Here is a 15,041-nt window from a genome sequence, read left to right as displayed (position 1 = left end):
AAATAAATAAATAAATAAAGTAGATTTTTACAGAATAAGCTTTTATTATAACTCAAATGATTAATAAATTAAAAAAGAAAAGTAATTTAACTATTGTTCTGCTATCGGAAGGGATTCAGGAATGTATGTATGCACGTCATGTGCATGTGTCTGTGTATTTATATGTGCGTAAACATGTATCCGTGTTAAACACATGTATCCGTTCGTATGTATACATATATACGCATACATGAACACATACATACGTATATACATGAATACATACATACATTTTTTAATCTGATCCCGATAACAGAAGAGTATCGTAATTTATTATATAGATTAATAGGAATAAGAAATTAAATAATATTCTTTACAAAATTCATTTATAAATTTATATCATGAATAATAAAAAAAAGTCACGCCCTATATATATTTTTGACATTGGAAATCGACTGTTTCATTTCGTTATTTAAGTGTCTGTACTTTTATAATCCTTGATATAAATTGCATATAAATTGAATGTTGTAAAGAAGTTTAATTAATCTCTTGTTCACATTAAAATGTGCCATAAATTATGCCAAAAATTAATATATGCCATAAATTATTTTTTGCCTTTGGCTTATTAAGAATTTTATAAGTTTTGAATAAAAGCTTATGTTATAAAACTTTTTAAATTTTTATCTTCTTATCTTAATAACTTATTTTCAATGAAATTTTTCAATTGAAAAATCATTTTTCAAAAATGAAAAAAATTTTTTTACTTAAATGACTTAAATAATTGAAAACATTTTCTGACTTTTCACTCAGAAATCAGAAGTTATGTTAAAAATATCATACAAATTTCAATTAATAGAACATTTTACGTCAATGCAAACGTTAAAGTGTTGACATTTGTAGTTTGTCTTGCAAATAAAAATATTTGCAAATGAAAATATGTGCAAAAATCGTGTCAACATTACATTTAAAAAACATTTAATGGAATTTTATAAAATTTGTTTTACCATATTGTATTATCATCCGCAGTTAATATGTTTACAAAATTTGAACTCGATAGCTTATCAGGAAGTAGTATAAAAATCTTCTGTTCATAGCCCCAAATCGACCTTCTGTTCATAAAGACGATCTTCAGTTCATAGCCCTAAATACCATGAGTGAACTAAATATGTGCTACTTCTTTGCAGAAATATTATGCTGTTTGAAAGAGGTCATCAGAAGAAATTTCGCATATTTTTAATTATTCATATAACTACTTATACTTCATGCATTTTGAAGCAATTTAAACAATTTAAGCAATTTTTCAATGCATTTAAAACATTTTATTGCCTCTCCCACACTTAATGATCTTATCACCATTCTGATGAATCTCGAAGACTCTGAAAAACCAAACTTTGTGTAGGTTCTCATAAATTTAACTTGAAAAATACTATAAAAATACAACTGTTCTCATATGAGTAGAATTTATCGCCCGATGGAAAGGTTATGCTAGATTGCTTTAGTAATCGGTAGAATTTTATACGGATTTTAGGTACTTTTTTCTTAATTTTCAGTTGTTGCCCTATCATCAACCTCTCGAGAGGACTTTCGGCTCGCTGCATATTTAGAGTACCCCCATGCTGCACGGACATTATACATTTACAAACATTCATCCTTCTCCGGGATTCGAGCCGGACCCTTCGATACGGCAGTCAGCGACGCTAACCACTATACGAGATGGGCTATAATTTTCAGTTGTTGATGAGTCCACTAAAAAGCTCAGCTGCTCAAAATGTCAATTGCTTAAAAATATTTTCAGTCTAAAGCAAATTTGATATTTACATGTTTTTACCTTAATACTTCTTTACAAAGATAGAATGATAGCTGTCAATATAGACGGGTTTAATGTATTTGGATTACGGCGAAGCAATTGTTTATCTATCAAAAGGAAGGAAACTTTCTAAGAGGATCTGACTTATACTCTCGTTCCACTTGTGAAAAAAGGCAAGAAAACTTCCATGCAACCAGCTCGTTGGCTAGGATTTGAATCCGTGTCGAGCTAGCTGTGCTTAGCGATTTTAGATGCTCTGCCAGTGGAAATCCGGAGTCTTATTTAAAATCTTGTTTCGAAATCTTCTACTCTAATTTAGTGTAATAGTTGTCGTAGTATGAGGGTTAGGGTTATTTAAATATAAACCCAAAGCTTACGAGAGCTATGGGCCTTCGTGGAGCCCTTTCAGTGGGAAACTGGGTTACACATGTAGAAAACCACGAAGAACAAACAGGCAGGAGTCCCGTCTCTGAGAAACAGAATTGATTATTTTCCTTTAATCTGAAATCTAAAACAAATAAGATAGAAAACAGCGCTTTTCGGGGGAGCTGTATTCAGTATATGAAATTTATTTAAAATAAGATGTAAGCTTTAAGTACAGTTTTTTGTACAAGTAAATAGTAGTTTGCTTATGCTAACTGCCCCAGTGGATTGGCTGCCTCACTGTCGGTGGGAAAAAAGAAAGTTTAGCTTTCGTATGTAAATAACATGCTGACCAGCAGCTCACCCTGCATCATTCTCTATTAATTCATTAAATGAAGATTGGATCATCAGATAAATTTTGCTTCTTCCAATGCCAGTTACAAATCGTACAGCTGTTGAATAACATTTGAACTATATTATTAACGTTGCATATTACTAAAATGTACTTGTTCTTTAAAGTCCTTGATCTGGTCTAAAAATAGTACCGCAGAAGTTTCAGAAATAAAGTACAATTTAAAGCTACTTAACATTTCTATAAAAAAAACATTCCATATAAAAAAGTAAAACTGTTTAAAATGCATATCGTTTAACGCTTCCTGTTTTATTTGGAATAATATTTCAAAAATAAAACTCGTGTTGGTTACGACCTAAGCAATACTTAACGGGATAAAGAGCCGTACTTTGATAATGCAAGGATCATGCATTCAGTTTTCGTCGTTTTAATAAAATCCATTATGATACTTATACTGGTAATTATAAACTGCATTTACGCATACAGAAGTATGATTAATACACTAATATCACAGAATATAAGCTTTTTATGCTCTGACAAGTTTTGTCAAGATACCAATTTTTAGTTCATATACAAGTCGTAAATTCCCTAGCCAGATTCCATTTTTATATAAATAGATGCATAAAGGACAAAATGGAACAGTTAATTATATTTTTTATTCTTTTACAAAATTTAATTCTTTTAGACTTAATTTTTAACGGTAAACGATATTCTGCGAAGTTATAATATAAAAATTATTACTAATAATAATTTATATCCTAATTTAATAATAGTTATATCCTAATTTATATCACTTAAAACAGAATTGCAAAACTCATTCAAATCATATTTAATCAAAACTATTTACGCAGTTTTGGGAAAAAGGAATTTTGGTGGTTTGTTTGATTTTTAACTGTGAATTCAATCATTAAAACATTTTTACCATGTTTCCTCATTCATATAAAATTAGCAAAATAATTTACTAAATAATTCTTAGATGTAATAGTATTCTTGTTTATCTTTTGTTATATGACAAAAATAAATAAAAAAGCGGCTGGTATTCAATATTTATTTTTATTTAATTATTTAATTACAAATACTTGGCTACTGGTACTTAAGACATAGTCTTTCCATATTATCACTTTTCTATTAGGCCTTGAAATTATGCTAAGAACCTAATAGAATTCGGAAAATCCTATGATTGCATAAAACTGCGGGAGATGCTAATAATAACAAATTTTAAATGAAAATAGAAATTTATTTAAATAGACTACAATAGAATAGAAATTTATTTAAATTGACTTTAATTATTCTTATATTCTATGTCATTTCAGTACTATAATTTCAGTTATTAGCTTAAATACTTCAATTTAGTCATATAATTTGTAAGTGGAAGTCCCACGATTTTAAATTCATGCATAAACGAGCAAATACATTTTGAAAGTTAAAATATATATATATTTTACAATTCATTTAACTGAAACCGTAAGAATAAAAAGGAATTTTTGTGCATGTCTGCTTTATGCATTTAATGTATAAAATACGGAAAAGTGAGAAAATCCATCCAACACAGAGAAATAATTCTTTCTAGTCTGTGGTAAGATTGTATCAAATTCATTTAAACTTCTGTTTACATTCGAAATGCTATCTCTCAAATCAATGAAGGAATGCATCTTCGGTTTTAAATTCCACATTAGTAGCAACTGTATAATAGCTAAACTTACCAAAATGTTTGTAGAAAACCTCCAAAATTCTGCAAATTGCTATAAAATCCCGAAAAACATTACGAAGATTATTGCTTGCTAATTTCATGCTGAAAAGATCAAGCGTTTACGAGGATGAGCTTGACTGTTAACGAACAACTTGTAGGAAAAATTTAACGCTAAAATATAAATATAAATACGTATGCCAAATTTTCCAAATATTCCTCATAAATATTATACTCTCATCGTAAATATATATGGACTTATAATGTGATGAAAACCGAGTTGGTAAAAGAATAGATTAAAATTTAATTCCCCAAAATAAATAGGCCTAGTAAAACTAAATAAAATAGATAAGTAAATAGTAAAAAATTTGTGTAACAAAATAAATAATGATCTTTCTTAAAATACTGCCCAATAAAACATGTCGAATAATTGAAAATTTACAAGCTTGGAAGCTAAAATTCTAAAAAGATTTCGGAAAATTCGGACGTCACATATTAAAAGAAACAAGTCTACAAGCTACAAGTACAAAGAAAGAGGAGAGACGAAACTAAACGCAACAAGTACTTCTTGCCATTCAATAGCAGGGAGGCAATTTTATGGCTTATCCATCACACTAAGGGGAAGCAAACATACTGCCCTAGGCTGGGCCATCTTAGAGAGATTTCAGAAAACGAAAGCGATTTTTTTTGGAGGTTTTGTTGACTGACAACACGGCCATTTTCAAAGCATTTCGTTCCGAGGGGCGGGCTCGTTAATGGATTAATAATGTTTATGAATATGATTAATCCAGTTTCTATTGTTCTGAATATTTACTCGCAGTCAAACATTATTATCTATTTATTCAATTTTGCACAAAAGGTGTACTTTATTTGGTGCTGTTTTTACTAAAATTTTGCTCTGGTCACAATATGTACATTATTTTTAATTAATTTTTTTCCTTACCAAGGAGCACTGTACCTTAAATACATACGTAATAATGTATGTATGCAGCAGCAATTACTAAGAGGAAACACATCCAAATTTTCCAAAATATTATGTTTCGACAAATCTAAAAAGCTCCTTGGCTTGCTACGAACGAGGATATTCATAATGCAGCCAAAATTCTTCCTTTAATCGCTTTATACAATAACTTTCCGTTAAATTTTTCAAAAAGATTCCTTTAATCTGTAACCCCTTTCTCCATTCATTGCCTATTTATCATTTGGGTATTGTGTCATCTAGAAAAAGACCCAGAACCACTCTGGAAAGCGCATATAATGCGTTACGATTTCTTAAGAGGCGTTGCTGTGGAGATGAGGCTCCTCGAAGCTATCCCCCAACTTGTTCAATGACCCCCCTCCCGCCTGAGCGTCGCTATTCTTTCAACTTCGTGGCAATTTTTATTTCTTCCAACCGTAATAAGCGTTTGTAACTTAAGATTCAGCACCTCTTTGTTCCCTGCTAAAAGTGTTCTTGTCCGCAGATATTTTATTTAAACTCAATCTCTTTAAGAGAAGTTCTTTAATTTATTAATATTATATCATAACACTTAAGGCTATTAATTTATTTATCTCATATTTCTCCTCAGAGGCAGTTCTGGCCCTGTCTCTTTAAATCTAACTCGTCTAACAAGTTCCCGCTACCTTTCCTTTTTCAAAATCATGATGTTACCATTCCAAGTTGATTCTGGCCCTTTATTTGAGCTCAAAATTATTAAATTAAGTCCTTTGTGTTCTTACCTTTTTTTCACTGTGGAACGCAATTTACCTTTTGTTATTTTGACAATTCGGCACTAAATTTTACATCTTATCGCTACATACATACATTGAATTGCATTACTTAACCACCAGGGTGCCTGGGCGCCATAGCCTTACCCCTCATCGAATAACATGATAAAAGTTTCGAATTATGAGAAATATAACTGAATGTGCTAAATAATTAGATGAGTAAGGAGTTTAAATACATAATTGCTAATAGTTAAATACATATTTTTTTCCTTAAGTACCTAATTACTAATCCATACATAATTAACTATTTTTTTAACAACTATTTCACAGAAGAATACACGTACACACAAGAGAAACAAAATACGAAGTACGACGCCTTAGTGCCACTAGTAAAAACAAAATGCAATCAGGAGGAAAAAAGAACAATATACAATAAAGAATCTGAGCAAAAATTTGCATAACACATATACAAAATTACATATTACTAACATTTAGGATCGCCCTTGGGCGTTTACTGAAATTGGGGTCCTTAGTATCATAACAATAGTTAACAACCACAGGATTGTCCAGAAGTTCCTGTTTATCATAAAATGTCCTAGACAGGCGGCAATAAAAATCACAAAGATCCTCTATTCTTAACTCTTTACGAATTTGGCTATTCCGAATGTACCAGGAGGCATTACATATCATACGCAATACCCCGTTTTGGGCAGCTTGTAACTGCCTTCTCAAACTTTTACACGAGTATGCCCAGACGAGGCATGCATAACTAAGAATTGGACGCAACATGGTTTTGTAAATGAGCAACTTATTATCAATAGATAGAACACTCAAAACCGTGAAAAACAACCTTATATTTAGCGTAGGTATAATGAAACACTCAATCGATTTCGAGGGCAGCTAAAGGTCCCTCCTCATCAGGAGAAAGAAATACATAGAAAGAAGAAAATAGGAATCACAGAAACACGTGGTGCTTATCAGCACTGCACGTCGTCATAACTAGATTTTTAATCAGAGTTGCACTGGCCGCCTACTTTTACTGAGCCAGGCTGTCTGATCAAGCATAAAGAAATATTAGCGAAGTTAAAATAGGGAGCGAGGCTGATCAAGCATAAAGAAATATTAGCGATTAACTTCGCTAATATTTCTTTATGCTTGATCAGACAGCCTGGCTCAGTAAAAGTAGGCGGCCAGTGCATAAAATTAATTATCTAGATTAAAAATCTAGTTATGACGACGTGCAGTGCTGATAAGCACCACGTGTTTCTGTGATTCCTATTTTCTTCTTTCTATGTATTTCTTTCTCCTGATGAGGAGGGACCTTTAGCTGCCCTCGAAATCGATTGAGTGTTTCATTATACCTACGCTAAATATAAGGTTGTTTTTCACGGTTTTGATTGTCACATTAGCGTGTTTCTCTTCTAGTCTAGATAGAACACTGTTTCGAGCAATTAAGAGGAAGAGTGAAGCTTTACTAGCTAGAAACTTCCTGAGAATATGCGTAACGTGTGGGTTCCATGTAAGAGATTTACTGAGGATCACCCCAAGATAAAGGACCTGCTTGACGCAGGGAATGTCCACACCATACATTTGAAGGTAAGTCGGGAAATTCTTCTTAGTAGTAAACAGTATGGCATGTGTCTTGTCGACATTCACGTTGACTTTCCATTTGGTCAGCTAAGTCTCTAGCGAGTGGATGTGGGTGTTGTATTGCTGAACTAACAAAGGGTAGGGCCCAGAAGGGATCCCTGTGGAACACCAGCCTGTATAGGCCGGTTTGTGGATAATGAACCAGAAACATGAACGACAAAGTGTCTACCGGTTAGGTAGGATTTAATTATGTTTGTGATGTAGCCTGGGAGGCCCAGGTTGTGTAATTTGTATATGAGGGCATCCGGCCATACTCTATCGAAGGCCTTGGCGACATCTAAGAAAGGTCCACCAGTGACACGATGTTGTTGCATCCCACTGCTTATTAACTCAACAACTCTGTAGAGTTGATGCGTTGTCGAGTGCTTACGCCTGAACCCAAACTGATAGGGTATGAGGATCTTCTGCTCATCCAGGAAGATGTTTAGTCTATGGAGAATAACTGCTTCCACGATTTTGCTAATTGTGCTTAGCAAACTGATTGATCGGTAACTCTCAGGAGCAGTCGCAGGCTTGTTTGGCTTTAGCAGAGGGACAATCTTGGCAGTTTTCCAACAGGTTGAGAAGTATTACTATTGTAGATTACTATTGATATTCACTAACTTGGTGAAATAGAGTATTATCTTGACAGGGAAGTGCTTGATCATTTCATTTGTGACCCCATCTACTCCAGGGCTCTTCCTTTTTGCAATTCGCATGATATAGAGACAGACCTCCGATGGCATGGCTGAGATAATGTTGTCTGTGCATGGCTGTGTTGTAAAATTAGAGTGGAAGTCAGCAATAAGCTGTTCAGTGTCTGAGTCTGAAATGTTGTTAACGCAGAACTGAGATTCCAGATGCTGAGCTAAAAGTTCTTTACATCTTATCCGAACCCTCTGTAGTCGAATATATATCTCGTTGAATTGAACCCTTCCTTGATCCTTGAAATTATTCCACTTTTAGGTAGCCACAGACAGAGCAAATCTGTCAGCAACTGTAATGAAATAATTTTCTTGATGCAAGGCGTCAGTGTTAATATTTAGAATTAGTTTTGTTTTAAAGAATTAAATTTTAAGGAGAAAATATATTAGTAATCTGTCCATTCTCAAAATCAATGCTGTTAATGAAAAAGCACTTCAACTTTTACGTTCAAAAATAAAAATCTTTGGCGGGTAAAATACTTAATAAAACAACGAACAGTAAAGCTTAATTTTGTTGGATGTATTTGAAATGAACTCAAATTATCATGTAGAACATTATGTAAAAACAATATTGATATTTACTATGTAACATTTTTTTTTTTTTTAAATCCTGTCTGTGTAACTTTCTTTATCTTGTAACTTTCACTTTATGATAAATCACACTAACAATCACGTGGTGTAATGTTATTGTCAAGTTCCCGCTTTTTAAGGATTTTGTATCTGAATGCGTTAAATCGGAGTGTTTTAAAACGTAAATCATCTGCTATGAATTCTAATACACTGTCTTTGTATGAGGTAAACTTATATATGTTTATATTGCCTGTTATTTTTTAAATATGTATTAGTTAATTAAAAGTTTCACAAAGTATGATGTTATTGTGAAATCACCCTTCCTTATTTAGTGTTTTGTGTAGGAACGTGTTAAATGGGAATGTTTTGAAACGGAAATTATCTGCCATGAATCCTAATTTTCTGCGTTTTGATGAGGTAGACGAATAAGTAACTTATATTTGTTTACATTTTGGTTATTTTTAAAATCGCTATTAGTTAATTAGTTTCACAAATTTTGGAAGGAAAAATTGAGGATTTTGACATATATAAGGAAGACGTTTCCACTTAACGTCTTTAATAGTCTGCTAATGTTTATGTATATGAAATACATTAGTATGCAGTTTTTCATAAACTTTGACTCTAAATTAATCATATGACACTGCTAGTAGCACTCTACGGGGAGGGGAAGAGAACAAAATACTGAAGGACAAATCTCTGCTGGCCAACTAAATGTACTAATCATACCAACATGGGATGATTTACTGCTTATACTGACAAGGATGTTTTGCCCCATGATCTGCATCCGAACATGCAGTGACAAAGTCCCAACCTGTTAATTCTCTCTCTTTTCCATTTAGCAGCAGTTGTGCACATAAGCTCAGTCCATATCTCTCTCCTGAAACTATAAGCATCATATTTACAACAAATGCGTAACTGAAATGAGCAGCGTAAAATTGCTTCAGGGCTAAATGCAACCCACAGACTGCCAGTTTGAGAACTTTGATTTAATATATAATTTGCTTCATAATAGATTAAGCAGAACATTTACAAGCTCTAAGAACCAAACAGCTTTCTTCATAAACCTTTCATACTCTCATTCTCTTTTTATGGTCATCTATTATAAGAACTTTTACTTTGTACCTAAATTTCTTTCGATCTGCTGCTGCTGCGTTTGATACTTATGCAGTCATTTTGTTTTGCTGATATATGTATTTATGAAATTAAAGAAAAATGCAAATTGAGTATCAACATGATTAGTATTATTGTTTTAACCATCCTGATCACTAACCTTAGATCATGTCCACGAATTTTATATTTTCCCAAGACAAGAGTTGTAGTTGCCTTAGGCCTATCGTACCATATAGGTACTTAGTAAATTTTCTGAGATATCTTCCATGTAGGCAAATCCCACAAATGTATATTTTAAAATTAAATTTAAGATAAAAAAATTACAGTTTCTGTGCAAAAATCACGAGAACTTGAAATACAGCAAACAGAACAAATATGAGAATGATAACATTGCTTGTTAAAACTAAAGAATTTTTATGCCCATACTTCCTAGAGTTTGGAACATTCTGAACATGTCAGAGATTTTTTACAGTGCGGCTGAACTAATATGTAAGTGTTATAAAGTTTTTTCATCTTAATACTGGCTGAATCCTAAATTAGCAGGTTTCTTTGGCTTTCTTGCAAAACAAATGGTTGTATTGAATAGACCCATTTCTTTATAGCTGCTTGTGTGTGCTAGACTATTTTTTATTTCAAGAACATGAATGCTTAAACATGTTCAGTCTTATCTTTCTAGTTCTTGATGAATAGAGGTGGGACTTTCTTTCTGTGTGAATAAGTTGCCAAAATACATTTAACATGGGCACTTTTGTAACTAGTTGAGGGAATATAGATTGATGAGGCAGTACTATGATCAGTTTTCATTTGAGATCCTTGACAATTTTGTCAGTAGCAATCACATTGGAACGTTAGTATTTCAAGTTAGTGCTACATTACAAAGTCCGAAATCCGGATTCGTTGGAACTTCAGCGATTCTGAATTTGGGATTTTTCCAGATATTAGACCATCAGTTTAAATTTAGTAAGAGGCATGTAGAAATTATAAAATTAAAAATATGAAATCATGATTTATGAAATAATGAAGTATTTATGATCTAAAGGGTATCAAAATTTACAAAAAAAAAAGCTTAATATTTATTTGTTTACCTTATTAAACATTTCTTTCAATGTAAGGTGTATAAGTTGCTTCGTTTTCTGTGCTAATACTTTCTCTTAAATTCTGTAGACAGACATAATCTCTTGTTTAGTTACATTGTTGAAGTCTTGTAACTGCTGTTTCGAGAATTCCGACTAACTTGTCATTCGAAATTTTCTCGTTTTCAGTAAATCTGTCATTTTCTTCACTATCAGTAGCGGTATTTTCTGGTTCTAGAACCATACTACAAATTTTGCCATTCATTAATTGATTGATGATTGAGAAGCATTGTCATCACAATGAAAAACGTCTTTTATATCTTCTTCATTTATTACCACTTCTCCACATTTCTTTACAAAATCCGTTAACTGGAAAATTTCACCTTTTTTTTTTGCGATATCCGAAAATCTTTAAAATTATCAGCCTATCCTCATCAAATTTAGCTATCATTCACTATACTATGGCTATGAATCATGAGCTTGGCGACTAATGATAAGTTGTTCCGTTAAATTTTATCTTGCTTCTATCGTGTACTGAGACAATTAAGCCTGAAATGTATTAGTTTAGTTATTTATTATACTTATGCCTATTTCTTGCACATGCTTAAGGCTTATCAGAGTTCTGAATAAATAAATTCTCACATATACTTAAGCCTTATTGAGGGTCGGCGCTAGATGTCTTATTGCCTCTATGGGTCCTAAATTCTGCGACTTGGTGCGGCCATACGAGCGCTGGCGCAGGTTCTGGGTTTATGTGATTAATAAATCAGTTATTCTTAATTCAAATAGTCCTAAATGTAATCTTCGAGTCTATGACTATCATCAACAAAATCCATTTTTAGCATATGGAAAGAAATTTTTCTTAAATTTTTCCTCGTCAACATATTTTAGCGCATTTAACTTGAATCTGTAATCATCACCAAGCGTAATGTCAACATAAAAGGTTACCATACTCCTTTGTTATTCAATTACTAACATAAAGAAAATGTTTAGGCATTGCTATATGAGTCATTACTGAAGTTGTCATGTTTTGATAAACATGTGGTGATGAAAGGAAAGTATGATAAATAATGATTTGCCAGGTTGGAGTCAGATCGATGATGTGTCTATGTGAAATGTTTCGTTTTGAGATGTGTCAAAGTAGATACTCAGCAATGGAGCCAAATTACTGATTGTACAAATTTATGCTAAAATGATTGTTTCTTCAATAACAAGGTATTTTAGTTAGTGTCGAAATGAAATTAAGAATCGGGACTGTCCGGATGTTTTATTATGCGACAGGGGGGGGGAATCAAATGCGTATGCGTAAAGCCTACGAGAAAATGGTGTTGGTAGTTTTCAGGTCCGGATTTTAGATCATTCTGGATTTCGGACTTTGTGCTGCATCAATAAATGCTTTGAATGTAAGCATACCATTAATTTCAGCATCTTCCTGCTTAAACAGTTGAGGCTGTCTTCTTAGAGACACGAAAGCCATCCATCCAATGTTGTGATGCTTTAAATTTTTCCGGGATATATCTAATTGTGGTGTCATTCTAAGGCTAAATGCTTGAATATCAGCCCTGTGAACAACCAAAATCTTTGGGCTGCTACAGATGATATCTTCTAAATCAAGGTATAGTAATTTCCTATCTGTTCCGCACTTATACTTCTTATCATTTCCCTCAACTGTTGACAGGTTATCATATTTTGATCATCATATTCAGATTACTTGGAAGTCTAATTTCTTTTTGCAGAAAACTGCAAGATTCTTTCCTCAGGAGCCTTTCATGATTCTTTTTTTGTATTGCCTAGCCACTGATACTGAAGAAAGTGACAGAAAGATTATTGAGAACTGAAGAAATTCATTTGAAAATTTAGTGGGAAATCTCGACACATCATTTACTGGACTCTGACAGTGGGAATTTATAATTGAACAAGAAATTATGCCTGTCTGTGAAATTAAAGGGAAAGTGTGAGTACAAAAAAAGGAAGTAACTTGAAAACTTACATCAAAAGAAATGTTGAACAAGACAAACAAATGCATATTGGGCTTTATTTCTTTCCTTCTTTTTTTCTAAATTTTGATTTTATTAAGATCATAAATGCTTCATTATTTCATAAACAACTGCAGTACAAACAGGGTTCTTAAGAGTCCATAAAAGAGTTCTTACAGTCCTTAAGAGTCCTTAAAAGTCCTTAAATTTTTTTAAATTGATTTTTGGTCCTTAAAAGTCCTTAATTTTGTCCAAAATCAGTAGAAGGTCCTTAATTTTAATCATCTGAAATTTCTCTCGGTTTTTACGACTGCCATTTTGAGTGTGAATTAGCATTTTGAAGGAATATTTTGGCAATTCACTGACGTATATGGTTATCTATTGAATGGGTTTATGGATTATACTTTGTTTCTATTTCTAATATAAATGATGGGATACTCGAGTTTCTAAGCAAGAAGTGAAACATAAGCATTTCGAAATTCATTTTTTCTAATAAAGAGCTCTTAAACAACTTTTCGCTTTTGGGGTTGCAAATTCTTTTATTAAATGGTTCTAAATTTGACAACTTGTCAACATTTTGGCGATTTTAAGATCAGTTTCTATAGAAAATTTTTAATTCTGAAATCTCAGAATTTTTCGGCGATTTTTTTAAAACATCATAACATTGATAAATTTCATTAAAATGATGGTAATATATTAGAATTAGATTTAGAAAATAACATTAAAATTAAACATTTTTATTTTTTGCTGTTTCATAGTTTCATTTTGGCAACTTATACAATATTTTAAATCTGAAAAACAAACAAGGTATATAGCTATAAAGCATAATTTACGAAACAGCTCTTAGTAAAAGCAAAATTAGCTATGTAATTAATTAAAATGTCTTCTTTTTAATTTTTTCATAGTAAGTGTTTTTCCCATGTAATTGTCTCAGATTATTCAAAATTCAATATGCATCAGTTTTCTCTATAAAATTAATTTTACACTTTTTCCTTCCCCCTTTTTTTTTTTTTTTTTTTTTTTTTTTTTCAAAATATTTCTGGCTTTTTGCTGTCACAGAATTGGTTGGGATAATTTTTCTTTAGTATTTTTGATATTGCAGCATGGAAAGTGTAGAAGGATTTGAAAACAAGATTTATAGACCCACGATTCTAGAAGATCCGAGAAATATGTGACAAAATGAAAAATATCTCCATGGTATCAACATGTAATGGATACATTTTACAGAAAGTTTGCGATGAATTTCTTACTTTTTGGAGAACGTCTGGAAGAACAATGGAAACATAATATTTGAATGTTTTACTCCTGATACTAGAAACTTTTTTCTTAACATGTTTATCTTCCCTTTATTTTCTCTATTTTTCACTAGACAAAAGCATGGAAAATATCAAAAATGCTTCTAATCTTATCACTTGGGCAGGCATAGAAAGAGATTTCCTTATTAATAAAGAAATAGAAAACTGGCAATTTAAAAGTTTCATCTAATGTGTCTAAATGCATCGTACACAGAGCTGGTGCTATGCATTTTCCCACCTGATGCAATCTCTGTGTATCCTAAATTCTGCTGCCTAGTGCCTATCTAAATTCTGCTTCCAATGCCTGCTCTAAATTCTAAAAGTTTTGCCATTTCTAGATTTTGTTGTTCTGTGTGTCACTAAATTCTAAAAATTCTGCCACACCTGCCCTGTAACCGGCCTTAACCATATGTATTTCATATTTCTTCTGAATGTTCATATTATTAATAATAAAATAATATTAATTATTTAAATAATAAAATTAGCCGCTTTTTCTGTGCATTCTAAATGCATTTAGTGTTTTTTAAAATAACAGAAATCCTTAATTAAATCCAAAAATTCTGAAATTAAAAGGAAACATGTTGAAGAAAGAAACCGAATACATAAAGAAAATTATTCTGCAGAGATATGTGCAGTTATTATTATGTAAATTACCCAATTGTTTATCATTTCAGCCTTTACTATAACTTCCCATTTCTGTTTCCTCATATGATAGAGTTACTGAGCCAGATTAATTTAAAATTAAATTGTATTATCTTTGACCACTAGTCCACATTTTTAGTTTGACTG

The 15,041-nt window shown here is 32.0% G+C and overlaps 1 protein-coding gene across 3 annotated transcripts in view; it reads left to right on the top strand.

Moving 5' to 3' along the window:
- Positions 1-15,041, top strand: part of LOC118185754 (folylpolyglutamate synthase, mitochondrial-like) — a 122,223-nt gene that overhangs the window by 33,290 nt on the left and 73,892 nt on the right. Inside the window, exon 1 of one of the 3 annotated variants that reach the window (XM_085820781.1) lies at positions 7,340-7,491. The exons of 1 other annotated variant lie outside the window; for it this stretch is intronic. In XM_085820781.1, the coding sequence (XP_085676907.1) occupies positions 7,393-7,491 (99 nt within the window). In that variant the 5' untranslated portion in view covers positions 7,340-7,392. Of the gene's footprint in view, positions 1-7,339; positions 7,492-8,695; positions 9,024-15,041 lie in introns of those variants that run through there. One more of the 3 variants, XM_085820780.1, reaches the window with a different exon arrangement.

The sequence above is a fragment of the Stegodyphus dumicola genome, chromosome 7 (assembly GCF_044657685.1).
Source record: "Stegodyphus dumicola isolate Sdum_Otavi_A_Nest chromosome 7, ASM4465768v1".
Lineage (NCBI taxonomy): Eukaryota > Metazoa > Arthropoda > Arachnida > Araneae > Eresidae > Stegodyphus > Stegodyphus dumicola.
This window is presented reverse-complemented; position numbering and strand designations above follow the sequence as displayed.